The 25,873-nt window shown below is 39.4% G+C and overlaps 1 protein-coding gene across 1 annotated transcript in view; it reads left to right on the forward strand.

Moving 5' to 3' along the window:
• khdrbs3 (KH domain containing, RNA binding, signal transduction associated 3) overlaps positions 1 to 25,873 on the forward strand; it is a gene marked incomplete at both ends in the record, with an annotated part of 120,062 nt that overhangs the window by 33,214 nt on the left and 60,975 nt on the right. Inside the window, one exon of the mRNA XM_083900047.1 lies at positions 23,633 to 23,751. Coding sequence (XP_083756173.1) covers positions 23,633 to 23,751 — 119 coding nt within the window. The remainder of the gene's footprint in view (positions 1 to 23,632; positions 23,752 to 25,873) is intronic.

Here is a 25,873-nt window from a genome sequence, read left to right on the forward strand (position 1 = left end):
ATCTTAGAAGGGTATAGTCTGGCCTAGAAGGGTATAGTCTGGCCCAGAGGGATATAGTCTGGCCTAGAAGGGTTATAGTCTGGTCTAGAAGGGTTATAGTCTGGCCTAGAAGGGTATAATTCTGGCCTAAAGGGATATCATCTGGCCTAGAAGGGTATAGTCTGGCCTAGAGGGGTATAGTCTGGCCTAGAGGGGTATAGTCTGGCCTAGAGGGGTATATTCTGGTCTAGAAGGGTATAATCTGGCCTTAACGGGTATAGTCTGGCCTAGAGGGGTATATTCTGGTCTAGAAGGGTATAATCTGGCCTTGACGGGTATAGTCTGGCCTAGAGGGGTATAGTTTGGCCTTGATGGGTATAGTCTGTCCTCGAGGGGAATAGTCTGGCCTAGAGGGGTATAGTCTGGCTTAGAAGGGTATAGTCTGGTCTCGAGGGGTACAGTCTGACTTAGAAGGGTATTGTCAGGCCCGACTATAGGGGTATAGTCTGGCCCAGAGGGGTATAGTCTTGTACATGCCATGACAAGGAGTCAGAGTACACGTTAAATGTGGAAACATGTATGTAAACAATACGTCTTCTTTCCCGGGCAATTATTCTCCAGTGAATCAATGACCTGCTGGATTATCTCGTTCCCGTTTTTCAGCGCAGCTCCTCACGGCTCGCAGATAAAAACCGGTGTCGGCAGACGAGTCGTATCTGCGACAAATGACGTGAGATTTGTTTGAAGGGATCTTCACGAGTCACTCGACTGCCTGTGGTAGAAAACCAAGCCTCTCAGATTAAGTGTCTCCGCTTCATGTTCACCTCAATCTTCTGGAAACATTTCAAAGAAGCCGAGAACAAGCTTTTCCTCAACTTCAGGTCTCAGGCAAAGGAGAACGAGCTTCGACAAACCTATATATATATATTTTTTAATTGCCTATTCCTCCCTCCCTCCCCCCTGCCCTCACTTCCTCGTTCACTACGATGTTCTCTTTCATAAAATCCCACAGATGTGCTTCAGTGCTTGTTATGAGCGCACACATTCAGCAGGAGCTACAGCAGTTAGCGATTGATAAATCGGAGAAATAAAACAGCAGAGGAGCGTGGGGAAGCTTCTGCTCAGGTCTGCTTCTGAAAGGTTAATCAGATATGATGACCTACTGCAGACGGGTTAGGGTTATTCAGATGAATCAATCCATGATGACATTAAACGATTTCTTTGCCATAAAAGGTAAAAATAACGATGCAAACTACATATGAAAAGCAGCAAAGAATGCTTGAACACAAAGAGGACGTATAATTAACACTGAGAGGTTGACTATCCAATGGCTCAAACCTATTTTTGCTCATTTAAAGGAGAGAAAATGTGTGTCTCGGTTGGTTTTCTGTAATGATTCATCATCAAAGCAGCGATAAAAACAGACGTAATGCTTAATAGATGCAGTGTAGTCAGTCTGTCATCGGAGAAGTACGGAAAAAACACTTTATTCTTCCATAAATTAAGACTTTTTGATAAAAACATTGTTCAGTTTTGTGTCTTTTTCTTGAAAAAAAAAACAGAGACTTGATATTTATAATTTCTCATTTATTCTTGCCTTTTTCATGCTTCTAAATATCGTTATTCTGTCTGTCCACCTCTAATTACTGTATTATCGTATAGTTGGGAGGTATTGATAAAAAATTTAAAAATGTTAGGTGAATTAATGCACAAGTTGTTTCAAAGAAAACTAAGAACAAAGACTTCTTAACAGCCTCTACCTCATCTCCCTCTTGTCCTTTCACCACAACCTGTCTAGGCACATGGCTGCACATCTTTGAGCCTGGTTTTGTAAACTGGAAAAAGCCCAATTTTTATTTCCTGGACTGAAATACAGCAGCAGGGTGTGTGATGTTACTAAAATCACCAGACTACTGGGTTAAATATTGAGATTTTAGACATTTCCCTGCTAATTGTTGGAGATTAACCCACGTTTTTTAGGATTTTTAAGTCTTTCTAACTGGTCTACAGTTCGCCTTGTGTCGGACATCTCAACTGTTAGCACGTACTATGCTAGTGGAAACGCAACGTAACCGTGGCGCGGCAGTGCGGCGCACACGTCATGATCATGATGGTCGTTAAGCGTGTTGTTAGCGAGCGTATTTACAGTCTGGGCTCAGAAGTCGTTTACAATTAGCGACGGTGATTGAACTGTTGACTGGTGTTACGCCGCCTCCGTACGCCGCCCGTTAATGATCACCGTGTCAGCCATTTAGAGAGAGATGTTTATGAAAATGGTCTAGTCCAATTACCCAGCTGTTATTCCAATGATGTGCAATTATTTACAGTCATAACTGTTTTTTTTTTTGGTTTTTTTTATTACAGCTCTGGTGCCTCCAGGCGCAATTTGAGGGAATCGAAGGACTAAACAATTAGAGAGTTATTTGTTTGTTTCATAGCTGTGTAACTGTAAAGCATTGATTTAATTGCGTTTAAATCATTCAGACGAGGAATCTGCTGGTTTCAAATCCTCAAAGTGGTTGAGAAACGATGACATGATTTACTGAGCCAGAGTAGAGTCTTTAACAGTCGTGTGACCTTTTATCGCAGATTAAAGTGGCCCGTGTTGCTGAGATGATAATCCCAGGTGTCTGGGATGGAGTGCCTTTCTCATGCTTCTAACTACTGTTATTCTGCCAATTCCTTTCACCACAACCTGTCTTGGCAGATGCAGATCTTTGAGTCCGGTTCTGATGTTCAATTTACAGTCACAACTGTTTTCCATCTACACGACACGATGATGGTAAATATGTGGGGGGAAAAGCTAATACTCTTAGCCAGAGTAGAGTAGCCGTCCCAATACCTCCCCTTTAAAATTTCCCCTTGGTTTTGAGTGCCCTCAACCGTAAATTTCCCATCGTTGAGGGAAGTGCTATTGGGACATCACTACATGCAAATTAGCGTAGCGAACACAACGGACGTGCTAACCTACGTCACGTTTGTTTTTCTCAGTCAACGCCTTGCCGGGTGCTTCGAGAGCGTTTGCACTCTCAGGGCGCTTGGCGGGTAGCCGCTCGCTAGCTAGTTAGCTAGCTGCTTTCATAAATCGTCACTTATTTTCTGACATTAGTGTTCAAAGCTCAACGGTCGTTTGGATGTGTATCGAACCAACATATTCCAACACAACTCCACATTGTAACGAGCGTTTTTGAGGGGTCGATTATAACGGCAAAATCACATTTCCCCTTGCTCCTCCCTACACGTGAACGCGCAAAATGTAGGGTTAGGGAAAAAATGTAGGGTTAGGGGGAAAATGTAGGGTTAGGGGCAAAATGTAGGGTTAGGGGGAACATGTAGGGTTAGGGGAAAAAATGTAGGGTTAGGGGGAAAATGCAGGGTTAGGGGCAAAATGTAGGGTTAGGGGCAAAATGTAGGGTTAGGGGGAAAATGTAGGGTTAGGGGGAAAATGTAGGGTAAGGGGAAAAATGTAGGGTTAAGGGGAAAATGTAGGGTTAGGGGCAAAATGTAGGGTTAGGGGCAAAATGTAGGGTTAGGGGGAAAATGTAGGGTTAGGGGGAAAATGTAGGGTTAGGGGCAAAATGGAGGGTTAGGGGGAAAATGTAGGGTTAGGGGAAAAATGTAGGGTTAGGGGGAAAATGTAGGGTAAGGGGAAAAATGTAGGGTTAAGGGGAAAATGTAGGGTTAGGGGAACAATGTAGGGTTAGGGGCAAAATGTAGGGTTAGGGGCAAAATGTAGGGTTAGGGGCAAAATGTAGGGTAAGGGGAAAAATGTAGGGTTATGGGAAAAATGTAGGGTTAGGGGAACAATGTAGGGTTAGGGGCAAAATGTAGGGTTAGGGGAAAAATGTAGAGATAGGGGAAAAATGTAGGGTTGGGGGAAAAATGTAGGGTTATGGGAAAATGTAGTGTTATGGGAAAATGTTTTTAAATCATTCAGGTTTGTGTTTAAATCATTCATGTTTCAAATCCTCATCGTGGTTGAGAAAATGTCAACGGCTGCTTGGGATTTAACACGATGACGGGAAATATGGGAAAAGCTAATACTCGTGATTTACTGCGCCACAGTAGAGTCTTGTGACCTTTTATTACAGATTGAATTGGCTCGTGTTGCTGAGATGATAATCCCAGGTGTCACAACCTGTAAAAAAATACATGACAAGGAGTCACCGTACACCTGACGTGGAGGGGGAACATGTATGAAAACAATATCTTTACCGGGCGATTAGTCTTGACTGAATCAATGAGCAGATAAAATTAGTTCCCGGTTGACAGGTCATCGCTGCGACAAATGATATCAGATTTTTTTTTTTGCTTTTTTAGAAAAAAAAAAAGAAGATATTTTCCAGCGATCGCTCGTAAAAAAAAAAAAAAAAAAAAAAAAAAATCCACTGGCTTTGTGGGTGGAAATGTAAGCCCTCTCAGATGAAGTGGCTCAGCTGCATGTTCACCTCCATCTTTGGAGACGTTTCAATGACGATACAGGCTGAGACATTGTTCAAAGAGGGGGGGGATGAGGGTGGTGGTGTCCATTTACCCAGGAGAGAGATGGTGTAATCCATCAGCCCCGGCTGCTGCTGCTCGTTCAGCACGGCCCTGGCCTCAGCTGCCGACTGCTAACCATCGCTCCATCTCTCTCTCCTGACTGGACTTTCCTCCCCCACTCCTCCATCAACAGCTCTATTTTTTTTTTTTTTTTCTCGTCACTCCTCTTCCTTCTTTGAGGCTTCGCTGTAGCAAACGCTGGATTAAACCCGGATGATTTGCAGCATGAGAGGAGCTAAAAGCATGCAAATATCTTATGGATAACAAGGATATTAGGCCCTTTTATAGCAGCCATTCCAGTTTTGTCAGCCTTATACTAAACATTTTTACTTATTTTACGTGAAATTAAAGATGCATTATGTAATAAATCTAAAGCAATTGGCCATAAAATCCTCCTAATATGTCACAGAGACTCAGGAATAATGTTCATATAACAAACTGAACTCACTAACAACAACAGTACAGACAAAATATTTGCATTAAAAAAATATATATTTTGCAGACTGCAAATCACGTTTATATTTTGAAATCACGTTTTGGCGTCATGTGGTGCCACCTACCGCCGTCTACCAATCATTGCAGTCAGTAGAGTCTCAGCTGCCGAGCAACCACGGGTTGCCAGTTACGTCAGAAAACGAAACCTAAAAGACCTCGGTGTTTTGAATTTGAATGTACGTAGTAACTGTTTTTGGCCACATTCTTACGTATGGCGCCTTTAACATTTTTACTTATTTTACATGAAATTAAGTCGTTATTAATTAATTAAACAAACATCTCTTAGAAGTGACTGTTTTACAGATTTTAAACGGTAGTTAAAAATAGTCCAAAACATTAAATTACGACAAAATAAGTTGCTGTTATGATCAAAATAGTTTCTCTTTAAACTAGAGCTGCAACTTACGATTATTTTCGTAAGCAATGAAGAAATTAAGAAAATCTTCACATTTAAGAAGCTAAAAGGATCAGAATTCTTGTTTTAATCATGAAAAAAGCTTCAAACCGATTAATCCATGATCAAAATAGTAGTTAAATTACGACAAAATTAGCTGCTCTTAGCGTTAGTTCCTGCAAAAACAGTGAATCTGCAAAAGCAAGGGCTTTCTAGGGCAGTTTTTTCATTTTTTTTTTTTACTTATTTTACATGAAATTAAGTCATTTTTAAATTTATCTAACAATCATGTGTTGGAAGTGACTGTTTATTTGACTTTAACTCTCACAAAAGGTTCAATTAATGACATAAAAACACAGTGACGGACGCTCTCTAGAGCACTTTCTATATTATTTGCAGATGATATTGCGACTTCACCAGCTTAAGTTAATTGAGTTGATAAATAATTCGCATGAAAGTAATTCTACTCTGGATTCAATTATTCATGGGCAAATGTTTAGTTTTCCCCTAATCTGCCACCGCTGCAGATTAAAGCATACCTGTAATCCCTCTGCTGTGCTGCTGTTGTCGTCCTCAGACGCTCGCTCACGCCTCCTCCTCCTCCTCCTCCTCCTCCTCCTCCTCCTCCTCCTCCTCTTCTTCTTCCGGTTCACATTAATGCGTCTGTGTTCCATCCTAATTATTAGCCGCCGTCCTCTTGCAGTGAGAAAGCTGCAGAGGAGAAAAAAAAAGTAAGAGTGAACAATGCTTTCAGTGTGTGTGTGTGTGTGTGTGTGTGTGTGTGTGTGTGTGTGTGTGTGTGTGCGTGCGCTTCACGTCTGGAAACGAGAGAGCAGCGCCGGATCGCTTTCGTGTCCATTGAAGAATATCACTTACCGTAACGATACACGGCGTCACGGGACGCACCACGGAGTTTTCATCGTTTGTCCAAACTGTGACCAAGACTGTGAGGAGAACACACAAGCAATTAGATTAGATATTAGATATATATATATATATATATATATTTTTATATATTATATTTATATTTTTTTATTTATATTACCTACATATACATATATACATACATATAAACACACATATATAGGTATACACACATATATACACATGTATATGCACATATATATGTATACAAACATATATACACACACATATATGTATACACACATGTATAAACACATATACGTATAAACACATATACGTATACACACTTATATATGTATACACACATATATATGTATACACACATCTATGTATACACACATATACACATGTAAATGCACATATATATGTATACACACATATATACACACATATATATGTAAACACATATATATATATACACACATAAATACACACATAAATACACACATATATATGTATACACACATATATATATACACATATATGCACACACATATATATGTATACACACAAATATATACACACATGTATACATACATACACACACATGTATACATATATATATATATACACATATATATATATACATACATATACACATATATACATAAACATACATATATGTACACATATACACACATATATACATACATATACATATATGTACACATATACACACATATATACATACATATATGTATACATATACACACACATATACATACATATATGTACACATATACACACATATATACATACATATACATATACACACACATATATACATACATAATAAACTTTACTCACGTTAAATCTCGAGTCATTCGTCCCTCGCTTCTTCATCGAGGTCAAGGCTCTGGAAGAAAAAAAAAAGACAACTTCTTATCAAGAAATACGAGTACATTAATATTTGATCAGTGTGAAATCACTTTAATCTCCTTTTTTTTCTCATTAAACCTTTGACTGTGGTGTAATGGAGAGATGATATAAGACATAATTACTTCATTTTAACTCATCAGAGAGACTTTACTCATGTCTCAATCCCATCATTCTCCAGGGAAACAGCGACAGCGTCGGCCATTTTTTTTACAAAAATGTTCTGTTTTTGACGTTGTTCGTGTGTCAGAGGTGAATAATTATTGACTTATAAAGAGTTTGTCTCAGTGTGGACGACCTGTCGCAGAGAACAGAAAACACATTTTTGTGTATCGAGCTACACGTCGGTTGTTTTTTTTGTGTGTTTTTCCTCGGCCTCCTGTGGAGAAATAGTTCACAGTTATCAAACTCCGTCGCTTTGTTGTTGGAGTTTGGAGAGTCGCTCCGCTGGATTCCTCAGATCATGGCATCAACTTATCAGAGATGACAGATTTTACATTTTCAGCCAATGCCTTCATCTTGACTGATTTTCCCCAGATAACACACACACACACACACACACAAATAACACAACTTTGGAGCTTTAAGTGGCCTTAAAACATTCATGTGACCAAGAAAACTGCAAAGTGAATGAATAAAGGGCAAAGGACGGATATATATATATACATATTATATATATATACTGTAGTTATAGAGTTTTTCCTTCTCTCTCTCAGGAGGTAAATCATCTGCACAGCTTTATTCCGACAGCACTGAGTCTCTCTTGGCTCATTAGGACGTCCCTCATAACTGTGAAGCTCTTCATGGTTTAATCCCTGGAGCTGGATGAGCTCACTGAGCATTAGAGGCGTCTGTGAGAACGTTCTTCAGAGGAGTTTAGTTTTTAAACTTTGCTCACGTGTCTTAAAGGGAGCAACGTTTAAAGAGATTAAAGGCAGAATTATGGAGATTAAAGTCAGAATTCTCAAGATTAAAGTCAGAATTCTCAAAAATTAAAGTCAGATTATCAGATTTCTCAATATTAAAATCAGAGGTCTGGAGATTGAAGTCAGATTATCAGAATACTCAAGATTAAAGTCTAAATTCTGGAGATTAAAGTCAGATTTCTGGAGATTGAAGTAAGATTATCAGAATTCTCGAAATTAAAGTCAGAATTCTCAAGATTAAAGTTGGATTATCAAAATTCTCAAGATTAAAGTCAGAATTCTGAAGAATAAATTCAGATTATCAGAATTCTCAAGATTAAAGTCAGAACTCTGACGATTAAAGTCAGAGTTCTGGAGATTGAAGTCAGATTATCAGAATTCTGGAGATTAAAGTCGGTTTAAAGTCAGAATTCTGGAGACTGAAGTCAGATTATCAGAATTTTCAAGATTAAAGTCAGATTAAAGTAGAATTCTGGAGATCAAAGTAAGAATGCTGAGATTTAAGTCGGAATTCTGAGATAAAAAAAAATCAGAATTGTGAGAAAATGTTAATCTGAGATCAAAGTCAGAAAGTTAATTCTAAAAATAAAAAAAAAGTTTGAATGCTCAGAACGACTTTTTTATAAGTTTGTTTCCCCCCAAAAAAAGTTCACATGTGGCGCTAATCCTCTGCCGTATCACACTGATGCTGCTCAGGAAGTCAGAATCAGAGGCTTGGTCTGGGTTTATGGCTGATGCTGATGCTACTGATGCTGCTGATGCTACTGTTACTGCTGCAGATCATGCTGCTGTTACTGCTGCTGCTGATGTTACTGATGTTACTGCTGCTGCTCTTCATGTCAGCGTCTGACACTTCCCTCCCCGTGCACACAGCAGCTGTAGGTGAAGCTGCAGCTCAGCTCTGCAGGACGACTGCTAACATCAGCCAAGCTGAGCTTCTTCTTTTTTTTTTTCAAATAACTTTCAAATAAAAAAAAAACAACAAAAAAACGATTCATTCCTCAAGGGAGGTGGAGTAAAAAAAAGTGCTCAGACAATTCACATAAAAGAGAAAACTAAAAATACAGATCACTCTAAAAATACTCAGTGGTGGATTAGGTGAAAGAGGGAAAATGCATTTATCAAAGTAAACCAGCAGCAAACTTCACAGGTGTGTGTGTGTGTGTGTGTGTGTGTGTGTGTTTTAAATGACCTTCTCTGGCCTCGTGCACCGCGCTCTCTTAACGGCCGATTACACACTTAAGGCTGTGATATATGTGTGAGTGAATGAACTCACTTACATTGTTCGTAATATATAACGTGCACTTAATAATTAAGGCTCATTTAAATTTGGATATTTGTGATTTGCATAATTAATGGCCTCGTTTGCACTCTTACTTCTAACGGCAGATTTACGAGGCGGCGCTCGCTGTAGAGGAGCTGTTTTTATAGAGGAGAACATGTTTAATCCTTCTGATCCACTCACACCAGACACACACCTGGATTATATTACAGATTTTTTTTGTGATAACTGAACCCAGGTAATCTCTGAAAATGCTCCACTGATATTTAAACTTTTTCTTTAAGCTTTGCACAGTGAACAGTGGATTGGAATATTGATGGAATAGTGAGGGAGATGAAGTAGAATAGAATTAACTAGAATCAATATAAAACGTCAGATTAGAGACAGAATTCAGACTTTAATCAGAATTCTAAAGTCAGAATTCTGAATAATCAGACTTTTTTTCCCCCCAGAATTTTGACTTAAATTTGAATTTTTCAGAGAATTCAAAGGTTAGTGATATTAAAGTCAGAATTCTGAGATTAAAGATAATTTTTATATACAATATAAAAAGTCAGATTAAAGCCAGAATTCTGACTTCAGAATTCTGACTTAAATCAGAATTCTAAAGTCAGAATTCTGAGATTAAAGGGTATTTAAAAAAACCTCTCACTCTCAATATACGATATTTAAAGTCAGAATTCTGACTAATCTGACTTTTTTCCCCCAGAATTTTGACTTAAATTTGAATTTTTCAAAGAATTCAAAAATTACTGATATTAAAGTCAGAATTCTGAGATAAAGATCATTTTTTTAAAAAGTCAGAATTCTGAGATTTAAGGGTATTTAAAAAACCTCTCACTCGCAATATACAATATAAAAAGTCAGATTAAAGTCAGAATTCTGACTTAAATTTGACTGGTTCAGAGAATTCAAAAGTTAGTGATATTAAAGTCAGAATTTTGAGATTAAAGATGATTTTTTTTAGATTTTTAGAAAGTCAGAATTCTTTGAAAAAAAGTCAGTCTGAGATTGAAGTCAGAGTTCTGAGATTGAAGTGAATATCTAAAAAAGTCAGAATTCTTAGATTAAAACCAGAATTCTGAAAAATCTGAGATTAATCTCCAGAAGTCTGAGAAAAAAGTTGGAATAAAGTCAGAATTATAAGGAAAAAGGTCAGATTAAAGTCAGAATTGTGAGAAAAGTCAGATTAAACAGATCCTAACACTGATCCACTCACAAGAAAAGACAATAAAGAAACTTTGACAAAGCTGTTTTTCTGCGGTCTGAGTTAAATAAATGGACTCAGACGTTTCCTGTGCGATCATGAACTCAGCGAGGGCAGACTATTAATCCCAAATACAAAAAAGCTGTCAGATAATCCATGTAAATAAAGAAGAAGAGAGGATGTGCTTTCATTTCATTTGCACCATTGATTCTTTTCTTCTTGAACCGTTTGAAGCTCCTCGACATAAAAGAGGCGACAAAACGGCAAAGTCATCGATTTGACCCAGTCAGGAAGTGTGTGTGTGTGTGTGTGTGTGTGTGTGTGTGTGTGTGTGTGTGTGTGTGTGTGTGTGTGTGTGTGTGTGTGTGTGTGTGTGTGTGTGTGTGTTAGCATTCACATGGAAATGTTTGTGAGGAGAATAATCTCACTTTTTTTTTTTACCCTTTATAATTCATCATTCACACCACTCGTTTAATGCCTCTTTAAAGCTCTCTGTTCACCAGGAGCCTCTACTACAATATAAACTGTCAGATTAAAGCCAGAAATCTGAGAAAAAAATTCAGATTAGAATCAGAATAATGAGAAAAATCAGATTAAAGTCAGAATTATGAGGGGAAAAAACATCATATTAAAGACAGAATTCTGAGATTAAATGGTATTTTTTTTTTTTTTTAAGCCAGAATTCTTTGAAAAAAGTGAGTCAGAGTTTGTATTCAGAATTCTGAGATTAACGTGCGTATATTAAAAAAAGACAGAATTCTTAGATTAAAGCCAGAATTATGAGAAAAAAGTCAGAAAAGTGAGAATTATGAGAAAAGGTCAGATTAAAGTGAGAATTATGAGAAAAAAAAAATTCAGATTAAAGTGAGATTTATGAAAAAAAGTCAGATTAAAGTGAGATTTATGAAAAAAAGTCAGATTAAAGTGAGAATTATGAGAAAAAGTCAGATTAAAGTGAGAATTATGAGAAAAAAAAATTCAGATTAAAGTGAGAATTATGAGAAAAAGTCAGATTAAAGTGAGAATTATGAAAAAGAAAATCAGATTAAAGTCAGAATTATGAGGAAAAAAAGTTAGTGCTATTAAAGTCAGAATTATGAGATTAAAGTGAATGAATTGTGGAGATTCTTTAACGCTCTCCGCTCAAACACAGCGGGGGTGTTGACGCAGAAAATCACCGCTAATGTTTTTTAAGCTAGCAGTCGTGTGTGAGTTTGAACAGACAGAAAAATGAAGGTGGTTTTCTCATCACGAGCGATGATGATGATGATGATGATGATGAAGATGATGATGATGATGATGACGACTCGTTTGATTTTGAGAACGCTGCTCAGGAAACAGTCGCCTCCAGATAACGACGCACATTAGCGACGGCACAGTTTTCCGTCTAATGACAGTTTTATGGGAAACGCCATTAGGCGACAGGACCAACATCAGCTAACGCTAATCGTGGGACGAATCGAGCCTCGATTTGGTCGCCTCACGCCGAGTTTCCACGAAGAAACTCAGGGTTTTCACACGAGGAGCTCGAGCTGTGACCTGATACATGATTTATCAGTGATTAATCCAGATTAAAAGGATTTCTCTCCTGTTCCTTCCTCCTTAATGACGGTCTTTTGCTAGAACAGTGTGTTGGTATCATGCAGCGCTGTTATTAGGTTTAAAACAGGGACAGAGTAGAACTCTCAATATACAATATAAAAAGTCAGATTAAAATAGGAATTCTGAGATTAAAGTGAATATACAAAAAAGTCAGAATTGTGCAGATTAGAGTTATCGTCCTGATGTTTTTGGCGTCGCAGGTCGTGCTGTTTGACGGTGATTCATTTAAGCTGTAATCTGAGCAGAGTTAATGGCGTCTTTTGTTAGAACAGTGTATTGTTATCATGCAGCTCTGTTATTAGGTGTAAAACAAGCCCATAATGACACTGTAGTCTCAGCAACTCATGTTCTCACTTTATAGTTCTGTTCTTAAATGAAAACAGAATATAATCTGACACTCTGGTGATCAAAGTTTGGGTTCAGACGTGTGTTTCAAAACTTCAAAAAGTTAAAAGTGAAGGATTTTCTCTATTTATTCACATTCTATTTATTCTTAAAATACCTATATTTTATTGCACGATCACCAAAGGTGAGGAGATTGAAGTCAGAATTCTTAGATTAAAGCCAGAATTCTTAGATTAAAGCCAGAATTCTTAGATTAAGCTCTAGAAGTCTAAGAAAAAAAGTGAGATTAAAGTCAGAATTCTGTGAAAAAGTCAGATTAAAGTCAGACGTCTGAGAAAAAAAGTCAGAATTATGAGATTAAAATTAATATATAAAAAGTCAGAACTCTAGAGATTAAAGTCATAATTCAGAATTATTTGGAGATTTAAGTCAGAATTCAGATTTCTGGAGATTATAGTCAGAATTCTGCAGATTAAAGTCAGAATTCTTGAGATTAAAGTCAGAACTCAGCAGATTAAAGTCAGAATTATTTGACCTCAGCTCGACAGAGTACAAACAAAGCTTCAGGGAACGACATCCTAACGTGTGAAAACGTGTTTTTAATCCCTGTTTATTGCTCCTTGTGTCACAGATGAAGGTAAATTTACAGAACACACAAACATCTGCTTCAATAATCTCCTGGTGAAACCATCGTCACAGGTGTATGAAGCGCTGTTAGCAGGTAAAGCTAAAGCCTGCAGCGACTCTTTAATCTCAGAAGTGAGTAGAGAAACATTTAAAAGGCCTTAAAGAAAACAAGAGTGTGCACTTTGAACAACCTCCACTCACACGGTGGATCTGGACGTGTCGCTCCAGAGAATCCTCCTCAACATGCTGTTGTCGTGCTGCGTGTTTGAGATTGACGGATTAAAGCATCGTGTGCTGAACGTACACAGCGTCTATGAAGCAGATCCACAGAGTCCTCGACTCTCTGTGTTTATGATGATGCTTCACAGGCCAAACAGTCAAATGAAAGCTGCACCACTCCAGGGCCTCTCTGTCTTAATCCACGGACATTATCACTACACTGTAAGCAGGTCTTGGCTCGTTACCTCGCTGTGGAGCGCCAGGCTGGCAGGGCTGCACACAGGAAGAGGGAGGAGGGAGGGAGGGGGCCCCAGTCGACGAGAATGTAATCTCTAGATTAGGGGGGCGAGACGAATTCCCGCTGCCAGCCTGACCTCGTAAAAGAGCGACGGAGGAGCCGGAGTGAAGTGAAATTGACGTTTTCAGCACAGGAGCGTGTTTTTATTTGTTTATTTAAGCAAAGAGTTTAAAAAATAAGAGTCCAATAAAATAAAAACGGGGGAAAAACCTGAGTCCACGAAACACTGAATTTGACAATATCCAAAAATCCCTCGCTCACTTCAACGGTTCACGTGAGCTTCGAGGACTCAAACTCTCAAATTGTCCGCCTTATTTTAACCATAAAAGGACCAGAAAAATGCCCTTCAACAAAGTCTTTTGCCCATTTTTCCCAGAATAACGTCCAACATCCAACAATTTACTGCATGTTCAAATAGCGTTTCAACGATTTAAAATCAAGAAAAACAAAAAACGTATTTACAATAACGCGTTCTTCCCACAAAACCACGCTCGACGACAGTGATGCGATGTGCGCTTGTGCAAATGTGGTGTTAGAGGGTTAAGATAAAAGGGTCAATCTGAAAGAACTCTAATCTCGAATTATAAAAGACTCTAAGAATGAACCCTTCCACTGTAATTTATTGTCAATGTCAGTTATTTTTGAGCTTATTGTCTTAATTCTTACATTTCAAAATCCACCGTTGATGTTCACTTCACTGTCGCTACTCGTCAAGTATTCAGAATCAAATGACCGGATCGTGAAGCCCCGCCTCTTTTCTGCACGGCAACAGCGCTAACCAGCGTGTGTTGTGTAGAAAAACAAACAGCTTTAACTCCACGACACCTTTTCTGCTCATTTAAGTCTACAGAGAGCTTGTTTCACACCATATTCCTGCTTAAATATTATGCGCTTTACTTCATATTTCCTCTTGCCGAACGACACCCAACGTTTTTGGTTGATATAAACGCAGAAAATGAGAATAAGGACATTTCCCGTTTCCTTTGTTTGACCTCGTAATTGACAACAAACAGAATAATTGTCCGTGTCCAACCCGAGTTCAGTTATTTCTTTAAAACCATTGATTAAAAATGGAGGAAGAGGAGGACGTTCATATGATTCCCTATCGTCGACTAAAGATGGAATGAAATGTCTCAAAAATAGCCTCAAAAAGGACGATAAAAGAGACGATTGCGTGTTTAATTTCTTTTTTCCCTCTTTCCACTGCTCCCGTAAGAGTCGTCGCTCCGGCGGATTTTTCCGCTCCACGTGTTTTGGCACAGTTTTCAGACACTGGACGATCTTCACGATACGACGCTCTCCAAACATCAAGGCCGGGCACAAAGTCAAAGCCAACTCGGCAGATATCGGCTTTAAAATGCTGATAAAATCTGCTGATATGACAAATGACCACAACAGGAGGCCAAATAATCGGATATTGGCAAAAAAAAGAGTCCGATATTGTGCATCCAAGAAAACATCCAAAGAAAACAAGTCAAACAAGCTCGTACAAATATCGTATATGGTGCGAAATCGCCCAAATCGCCAAAGAATAGCCGTTCAGTCCAAGATGGCGTCCTTCCTGTGGGACTTACGGCAAAGTCGTCATCGACTTTTTGGACCGTCCTGACACGATTGACACGTGTACCAACTTTCGTCGGTGTACGTGATACGCGGCAAAAAAGTCGCCTGACGAAAGCTGATTTTCATTCCGCGCGTACATTCTGGTACGGGAAAGAACGTCAAAAACGCAATTTATTTGGAGGCAAAATAAGGTTAAATAAAAGTTTCACCTCGTTTCCTCGGAGCCAAGAAGAACCAGAAAGAAGAAAACCTGCTCTTTCCTCTCAATCACATGTGGAAATATTCACTTCTTCATATTTTAGAGTGCAGAAAGTCGACCGTGGGTCTATTTTAGTGCATAAATGATCATTTAAATTCTGATGGCTTGTCAGGCAGGGTGCACTGCACGGGGACAACTTCACGTCAATATTTTTAGCTATTTAAGCCACTTACGCGAAAACAAACACGGACTGAAATGCACATTTAATTCAGAATATTGGCTATTTACGCCATAAAAACGGTGTCATAAACTCTATAACCAGGAACATCCAAAGCAACAGAGATTAATTAGTGTTTGAATCAGAGGGAGAAAGCAGCTCTCATTATATATAAATATATGTTTTTAAAGCTGTAAACTTTTGACTCCCACATTATTGTTTACCGGCTGCTGATAGGCTGCCTTGTTAGAGCGCTGCTGACCCGGTCAGTGCTATGTTTCACAGCTAAATCACAGCAACACTGTGATATCACCGGTAATGAGCCGTGTTAAAATGGAAATGAGGACAAACAAAATAAAGTTTAACAAAAACAAATATGGAGCAATTCCTCTCACTCTTGTTTTTATGTGCTTCAGGTTCACTGACGTTAAAGGAATACTCGAGATCTGCTGCTCCACAGAGAGAGAGAGAGAGAGAGAGAGAGAGAGAGAGAGACTGGATCGATACCCCGGTTATGTTTGTGCATTAACTACAGCAGCACAAACTCACTTTATATCACTGTGAGCTTCAATATGAGAGCGAGAGAGAGCGAGAGAGAGCGGGGTTTTAAAGCTGCAGACGCTGTTTAAGGACTGGACTGAGCTTCACCGCACGATTAGAGCTCACAATCGTATGTTTCATAATATACTCAACAAAAATATAAACGCACAAACTTGAAACGGTGAACAAAAATTAGAACGTCATGACATTTGCTCAGATTCTTGATGCATTTGTTTATGGAATTACTTGTTTTGCTCAAACCCAGTAGTCCAGGGCCACTGCTATAGACTATAATCTCAGATTGAGTATTTCAAGGGCCAATTCCAATTCCTATCTTAACCCTCAAGATCAACCCTTAATCTTAACTAACCCTCAAAACCAAGTGTTGAGGGTTATTTTGTCACTTAGAAATGGGACACCCCTTAAATGCAGATACGTCTTCAGACTGTAGGGGGCAGAATAACGCCAAAGCTGCGTCCAGTCTGTCAACTCCATCAACTCCAAAACATTTACGTCAGGATTATTTATTACGATCTGTTTGTCAGTCAAGTTATTAGGTTGTCATTTAGTTATAAGATGATACTCGTACAAATATTCAGCTGACAGTTACCACACACCACGACTTATTGAAAAGTAAACCATAGCAAACCATCGCTATTGACAAAAGATCGTAAAATAAAAATAAATGTTACGCAACAATGACGTCAGTAATCCATAATATGGGCCTAAACTAAGATAATACAATGGTTTTCATCATTTTTATATCTCTATTAACAAAGAAAATACTTCATTTGTATCGTACTCGTTTCGGTGCCATCTTTGTTATGTGAAAACACGCAATGCACTCAATGCATTCTGGGTAGCCCTTGCTCCCAAGGGTGGTCTCGGAAAATCTCAACATTGAGGGCGATACAGCCCTTAAACTTGACCCTCAACTTAATTTTTCTGAGAATCGGGACAGCACTTGCACTAGAGGGAGAGCATTTTTGAGATTGAGGGTTACGCAAGAAATTGGAATTCACCCCAACTCACCAGAGTCATGGAGCCTGGCAGAGTGGTGGTCAATATGCATGACCAGTACACAGACACTCATGTGTCTTCATACCCATGACATGGTCTGGTCAATAACAGGGCACACCAAAATGTGGACTTTTGTCACTCATCAATATGCCACAGATGTCACAAATCATGAGGTGAGCGTGCCATTAGCTTGCTGCATTGTGTTCTTCCTGTCGTTACTCCAGGACTTTTGTTTTGAAATTGATCCTAATGCTCGCAAATTAAAGCCACTTTACTGATAAAGTTGTACTGTGTTATTTTAAGTTTTTCTTTGTGCGTTTATATTTTTGTTGAGTGTATATTACGTAAAGCTTCTTTTGTAGCGTTCAGGTCGTACATGGTTGTCAGTAAAAACCAAATTGGCAGGATTTAAAAGGTGCGTAGTCGGCTACGTCGCAGTTAACCGCGTTGAGAAACGTCGCGGTTAATACATCGTGAAGATTAAGCTGACGTCAGCAAACGACTGCATCCAAGACGGCGGCAGAAGAACAAGAACCAGACCCTGAAGTCTGAAGTCTGCTGTATGAGACTATTCTGGGTATCCAAGGAGATGTCGAAGGTGTCGTTCAAGACAAAATGTCAAAGGCCAAACGCTCATATTCCATGTTTTCACGATCGACCGCTAAAAAAAATAACTGTTGAAAGCATAGACTGTTAAGAAAGAATAAAGAAACTGACAACTTAACGGTGTTTTAAAGCATCTAGAGCCTTTGACCTGAAAGTTTACTGAGCAGAGGTCACTTTTATTGAATTAGCACTTCTTTATTCTTATTGTGTTTAAAAGGCAGCAAAAAAATAACCTTTAAAGGTCTTTGAGAACGATCCATCTATCATTAATCTAACGCCATTCACTTGAAAACAGGCTCTATGAAGCAATACTATCAGGTGCGACTGAGCTAGCGTTTGTGTGCTAGCGCAGGAGTGGGCGGGATCAAGACGCATTTATCCCATTCAACTTCCTTTTAGGAGCAGAAAAATTTACTTACGGAACTTTTTTTTGTGGCACTTCTGTGCGTCATGTTTGCAACCGGCTCGCTTTGCTAGCGCAAGGTTGCTGTTGTCGTCGCCTTTGTCTGTGATCCGCTAACGTCAACATGACGTTAGAAATTGTAGAAGACTTAACGACCTAAAAAAACACCTCCGTCTCTACACCGACTCTCCGTCACGCTCGTGTGCAGCCGAAGTCGTGCGTAATCCCACAAAATCTCTGCAGCTTAAGAATTCTAAACGGTGAGTCGATGCTAAACCACAGAGTCGCTTTGAAGCGAATGCAGCTGGGATTGTGTGCATGTTTTAAATATATATTTAAATCAGTCACTCATCTCTTCAGGTTTGACTCTGATGCACTTTGTTCTCCGTGTTGTGAACAAACAGAGAAATCCTGCACTTTTTAACTATTCACTGGGATTTTTGAGCTCTTCGGTTCGACAGATCTACAGAATGGAATATGTTATCACAGAATCGTATCGTGATATTATTGGCATCGTGAAGTGTGTGCCGTAAAAACTAAACTACTACGTTTGTTCAGAAAAGTCGTCTCTTCGCGTCTCAGAGGTGTTTTTATATTTGTTTGTTCTGAACGACCAGACATGAAGGAGGAGGAGGATGAGTGAAAGAGCTGCTGTCGAACAGACGAGTGACATTCATTAAATGAATCGTACCGACAGGGACGGGAATCCTCGCGTCTCAACCGTCTTCTCTTAAAAGGCAGCGATGTTTTTGAACCTGTGTGTGTGTGACGAGTAAATAACTGTTTTTAAGATTGTTGAAAGCCATTCTGTAAAAAAAGGTTAAAAAAAGGACACACAAGCAAAACTTTCAACATGGCTTCCTGATTTTGTCATGAACACATGATTATCCATCCATCCATTCATTCCCTGACATCAGTTTTTGTGACAATAATAAAAAGAAAGAAGAATTAAACAACCTCTCTTGAACCACATGCACAAACAAAACCTCCCTGGCCTTAAACCACAGCCTTAAAGCGCCATCAGACACTTCACCACCGTCTTTGTTCGTTCATTGACACAAACACGCGGCAGCAGGAAGTGTCGTATTAGTTTTCCCTGACCCCGCGCCGTATACATCACATTATTCTTATACTTTCGAGACATTCCACTCCTTCAGCTTCAGTGTCGCATCAGCTCTAATGACAAACATTATTCAGGTGCCCTTACTTTAAAGTGGTTTTAAAGTCATTTATATCTCACTTGGTATCCGTGTCGGATCGGATATCCGTACATCCTTAATTATCGCGTAAATCCTCGAAAAAGAGCATCAGCACGTGATGTATTATTTACAGCTAAGTTGTTTAAAAGAGGTAAATGATTGTATTGGAGGCATGCGGTATCTGCAGTGGTCGAAATGTAACCATTTATCGGGCAAAGGATTATATTTAGTCACTTCCGCAGACATCCAAAGTTCTGAAAGTACGGTCATACGGCGCCGTCTTCTCCTTCATTACAATAGACTCTACCTGTTATTTATATCATTTTGCAAATACTACCAATTTGTTTATTTTATGTCTATTTATGACATTTCCTCTGTGCTGTATGTCCTGTAAAGTATATTTGACAAATAAAAAGTTGAAGTTTATCTATGGTTCTATCTCAGAAACTAGTTATGGTACGGTGATGAAACCAATCAGGTGTCTTGGAGCAGGGGAAACATCTAAAACATGAAGGTCCCCAAAGACCAGAAAATGTTCTAAGAGATAATGTTCCTTTCACTTTATTTGTGTTTTTCGTGTATATTCTCATATATATAGTCTTTTTAGGGGGAAGGAACCATATGCGGTGCCTTCATGGACATTGATTATCTACATGATTTCATTTAGTGTCCTGTTAAGGTTTAAGGCTGTAATATCAGACGCAAAAAAAAAAGTGTCCAAAATGTCCAGCCCTCATCAGGAGAACACACTGAACATACGAAATCAACAATATGAAGACTGAGAAGCTCTTCTTGAGCCAAAAGTAGGATCAAAATGAATATATCTTGAGGGGGAGAAGCTGCCAAACGTGGTCACGGAGGTCTAATCAACCCACTGAAGTCATTTCATTCTTCACGTAACTCAACTATTGCTGAATAGTAAACAAATATTGATGTAGAGTAGGGTAGGGTAGAGTAGAGTAGGGTTAGGGTAGAATAGGGTAGTGTAGAGTATGGTAGAGTACAGTTAGTGTAGAGTTGAGCGAGTAGAGTAGAGAAGGGTAGAGTAGAGTAGAGTCGAGTAGGGTAGAGTAGGGTTAGGGTAGGGAAGAGTAGGGTAGAGAAGGGTAGAGTAGAGTAGGGTTAGGGTAGAGAAGGTTAGAGTAGAGTAGGGTAGATTAGAGTAGGGTTAGGCTAGAGAAGGGTAGAGAAGGGTTAGGTTAGGGTAGAGTAGGGTAGATAAGGGTGGAGTAGAGTAGGGTTAGGGTAGAGAAGGTTAGAGTAGAGTAGGGTAGATTAGAGTAGGGTTAGGCTAGAGAAGGGTTAGGTTAGGGTAGGGTAGGGTAGATAAGGGTGGAGTAGAGTAGGGTTAGGGTAGAGAAGGTTAGAGTAGAGTAGGGTAGATTAGAGTAGGGTTAGGGTAGAGAAGGGTAGAGTAGAGTAGGGTTAGGGTAGGGTAGGGTAGAGTAGAGTAGGGTTAGGGTAGGGTAGGGTAGAGTAGAGTAGAGTAGGGTTAGGGTAGAGAAGGTTAGAGTAGAGTAGGGTAGATTAGAGTAGGGTTAGGGTAGAGAAGGGTAGAGAAGGGTAGAGTAGAGTAGGGTTAGGGTAGGGTAGGGTAGAGTAGAGTAGAGTAGGGTTAGGGTAGAGAAGTGTAGAGTAGGGTTAGGGTAGAGTAGGGTAGAGTAGGGTAGGGTAGAATCGAGTAGAGTAGGGTAGGGTAGAGTAGAGTATAGTAGAGTAGGGTTAGGGTAGAGTAGAGTAAGGTAGAGTCAGTGATGTGGAGAATGCTTGTATATCTCTTTCTTTTTGAACACTTAATAATGACTCTAAGGTGCCGGGTGCTTCTAACTGTGCTTAAAGAGTTCCTCTATTTTGGCCTGAAATGCAAAAGTTGAGTCTTCTCCAAACCAAAAACAGGTGTTTGTTGTCATACGCTGAGATCTTCTGTCGTCGTCTCCTCACATCTCAAGAGTGTTTTTCAGGAGCGGTGAAAGGAGGGAAACTGGTCCAGAGTCTTGGCATGTTGCTAGGCGATGCATGCATTAATATTAATGCCGTCTTTTCTCGGAACACATACGCTCCCGCCCGCCCGCCCTCCCAAGACGCATCTCCATCTCATGGTGCTTCTTTTTTATCCTCCTCGCAACTCTGATCAGGGTTTTAATTACAATACATTCCAGTTTTCATAGTTGTTTGAACATGTGAAGATCTAGCGCGTCATGATTTCTCTCTATTTGCTTCTTTCTTTTCCATCTAAAACCTGCACATTTCAGCCTCGAGTCTTTGTCGTAGCCTCGCTGCACCTTTCACTCGCCCTCTCTCTTTTTTTTTTTGCCTGGCACTGAAACACAGATGTTATCACGTCTGATTAAACGCTCAAGGTTACATCTGCAAATACATCACAGTCCACACCTCTACCAAATAAAGACTGTAGAAGAGAAGGGAACTCCAGCACGTGTCGCGTCGAGTAAATCCATCTATCGAGACGACTGAGAATCAGCGAGTAGGTGAGATGAATGTCACTAAAGGAACCTCAATAATCCACATAAACACTCAGAGTCGTAACTTTTCTGCATATTAACGACGTTACAGACGCTCTGGAATGAAGTGAAAACAAGCTCGATGTGGATTTTCATGATTACGACCGTCATAAATGTCTTCGTCGCACTTCAGTTGATTTCCTCCTCAGTTTCTCTCAAAATTGTCTATCAAACTTTTTTGACCCATATAATGTGAGAAAATAGAACCATTTTTCAACTAATTGTTTTATCTGAAAGAATTACTCGATTATTCTTAATTTACTCAATGAATCATCAGGTGTTTTGATCATTATTAATTAGATTTCTGGTCGTTTTCAATCGATCGTTTGGTTTCTTAGTTTCTTTGCCCCGTAGTACAAACAAAATCATTAAAACTGAATCATTTTGGTTCGTTGGTTCGTCATTTCCAGGTTTGACCAAACGATTCATCGATTAATCGAGAAAATAATCGACGGATTAATCAATTACGAAAATAATCATTATTTGCAGCTCTAGTGGAGTGTTTTTAAGGAATAAAAACAAGCTTCGAAAATGTGAATCATTAAAACTGAATAATTGTTTTAGTTTTTTGGACAAAACAAGACATTTGAGAAATACTGAAGGGTATTTTCTGAAATTTTCTGGAAAAACGATGACTATTAATCGAGAAAACAATCTACAGATTCATCGATTATGGACATCTAGAGCTGAAACTCACAATTATCTTCCTAATCGATTAACCTGTCGATTATTTTCACGAAAAGTCGATGAATCGTTTGGTCCATAAAATGTCAGAAAATGCTAAATGCTAAAACATTGATTTTCAGTGTTTGGCAAACCTGGAAATGACGATGTCCTCCAATGTCTTTGATTTTGTCCACAAACCAAAATGATTCAGTTGTAATGATTTCTTTGTTATGTGGAGAAAGAAAATATTCACATTAAGGCGATTCGAAAATCCATTTTGATAAAGCGATTAATCGATTATCAAAATCGTTGACGCTAATGGACATCATCGTGAGTTGCAGCCCTCGTGCTAACGCACGTTAACGCATGATGGGTTTCCATGACGACCGGAAAAAGACGCACATGACGTCATGTTTACGTGCCGCGACATTGGAGTCCAGGCGCCGTTTACCAATTAGCTCCGTTAGCTCCTTTTTCGCACCGGTTTAGCGCGCCTACAGTGGAACCTGAGCGGTCCGTTTATTAAAGGAAAAGAGCAGCGCTACAATTAACGTTAGCGTACCTGTGTAACTGCGTATGTGCGCCTCTGTTTTTAAAGTTTAGCGTTAGCTTTATAGACTAATTTTAACAAATCGGGGAGTCACGTAAACATGACGTCACGCACGTCTTTTTCTGGTCAGTCGTCACGGAAACGCGCCATGCGTTAACGTGCACCCAGCACTCAAAATGAAAGATAGTGAACAAATAGCTGCTTTAAAAACTGAGAGAAAGTATTAACCACTAATATGACTTTATAAAACAATAGAAACACACTCTCATGTGTTCACTAACCTGTCATCTATTTGCTTAATAACAAACACAAACAGCAGGACCGGGCTGACGGTGAAACTGAGTCGAGTTTCATCTGAAGAACGATCAAACAACCATCGACGTCTTCTTTTTTTTTTTACTCATCCTCCTCTTTCCCTCTTTTCTCCTCCGCAGAGATCGAAAAAGTCCAGAAAGACGACGGCAAAGAGGAGGAGAAGTTCATCGACGTCGTCATCAACAAGAACATGAAACTGGGCCAGAAAGTTTTAATACCAGTCAAGCAGTTTCCTAAAGTAAGTGCTGTTCCTAACACGCACCAGAGACTTCACACACACAGCAGACACACAACTTTAGATGTGTGTGTGTGTGTGTGTGTGTGTGTGTTATTTATAGATAATGAAGCTCTGCTCTGCTTTTCCATTTCAATTCCTCACAACAGCCACTTGACAGATTGTGTTGATGCTCCGTGTTATTAGATGTAACACACGAGGAAGACGTTAAACAGCTGACAGAACTGGGCTAGGGATTAGATTAGGGATTCTACTTCCTGTCGGAGGAAGGGACTCTTTAAGGTTTTTGGAAAATGTTACAGCTCCTCCCTCACACTCACACACACACACACACACACACACACACACTAAATATCGCAATAAAAAACCGGTAATGGAAATACTTTATTTAAAAAAACACTCAAATATCGGAAAAATGGAACGGAAACATATTGAGATCACTGTTTTAAAAACCATGGAAACGTTCAAATTAGCAAATCGCAAAGGCTTCTTTAGTACGTTAGGAACCAAAGTCACTTTCTTTATTCTGTAAAGTTATGCATCAAGGTTTTACACTATTATAATAATAATCTATTACACAGTAAATATCGAAATTAAATGTAATTACATTTTTAAGCAATTGCAGTAAATATCCCCCCCAAAAAATCTATTATTTTGTGAACTGTGCTAATGAGACGCAGCAGACCAGTGATAAAATCCACAAAAAAGAAGATGCTAATAATCTCAGGTAACTTTATCCCATTGAGTCATTGGGAAAAATGCTGGATTATTAATCTAACCCTCCAACACATGTGCATGTAGGTCTTTCTTAAAGGGGAAACATTATGCAAAATCAACTTTTTAATCATTTAAATCCTTATATTTTGGACTCTGGAGGTCCTATCATTCAGCAAAGTGTGAACAAAGACGACTCACTCCTGTTTTTGTGGTCCTCCTCAGTCTAAGTACAGGAGATTAAAACACGCGATGTTGACTTCCGCGCTCATTGGGACGTCACAATGCGCTAAATTCCTGGAATTGTCTCGCTCCGCTTTGTCCGTAAAACACGCGAGAGAGTGCTGGCGAGGGCAACGCCATCCGAAAACCGGAAGCCCGGGAAAAGTTCTACTCTTGGCTCCACAGTGCAGCACAGAGTTCTACACGAACTTCCAGCCTCAGAGGATTTATCTGTCCAGTGGACATATGTTATATATGACGGCAATGTTCCCAGCTAGAGCCTGCACATGATCACTTTTCCAAATGCTAACTGCTGTTAGCTCCCAGTAGCCTCTGTGGCTGATGTCATTTCCTAGTTTCAATTTACTTTTTTAAGGTGGACCTAAAGAGACACTACAAAACAGAGCGTTCTGAACAGGCATGTTTTGTTCAGGGTGATTGAACTGCTGTGGTGCTTCATCCTTAAGGTATTTTGACCAAAGCATGTCACAGACATGTTCATCAGGACACCAGGGAACGAGGTTCACTTGGAGAAATTGGGTATAATATGAGACCTTTTAAGTCCTCATCCTAATTAACACCAGTGAAGGTGAGAGTGGATTTTAACTGAGGCACGAAAACACGTCGGCTTCCTCCGTGACGACCTCCACGCAAGACCTCAGCTGTGAGTGAGCAGTCGTCACTTTTAAAAGCACTCGCGCACACACACACACACACATTCTTGTACTTGCTGCATACTGAGGACCAGCATTTCCACTTTATAAATCAACACAATTACAAATATCTACTTCATGAATGACATCTACAAAGAACTACTGGATGCAGTACCATACAATGTCTGCAGGTGGAGCCCCAGAGCAAAAAGGGCTGGAAAACGTTTTTTTTTTATTATTATTTTTGGTCCAAAATTTGACAAAAACGTCATGCTATACTATGTCGTCCAAAAATTGTAATTAAAGAAGAAAAATTGAGTATAGCATGTTATAGCAACCTAAGGAAGTGATTTCAATGAAAACAAAGTGAGGACCAAAAAAATTACCTCACTTTGTTGGTTTAAAACCCTCACTGGTCCTCAGTATGCTGCAAGTACAAGAACACACACACACACACACACACACAGCGGTTTATTGACAGCACACACACTCTCTGCGTGACAGGGACCTCCCACTGGGAGCTCCACTGAAAGGCT

This window comes from Microchirus variegatus, assembly GCF_963457635.1.
Source record: "Microchirus variegatus genome assembly, chromosome: 13".
Classification (NCBI taxonomy): Eukaryota; Metazoa; Chordata; class Actinopteri; order Pleuronectiformes; family Soleidae; genus Microchirus; species Microchirus variegatus.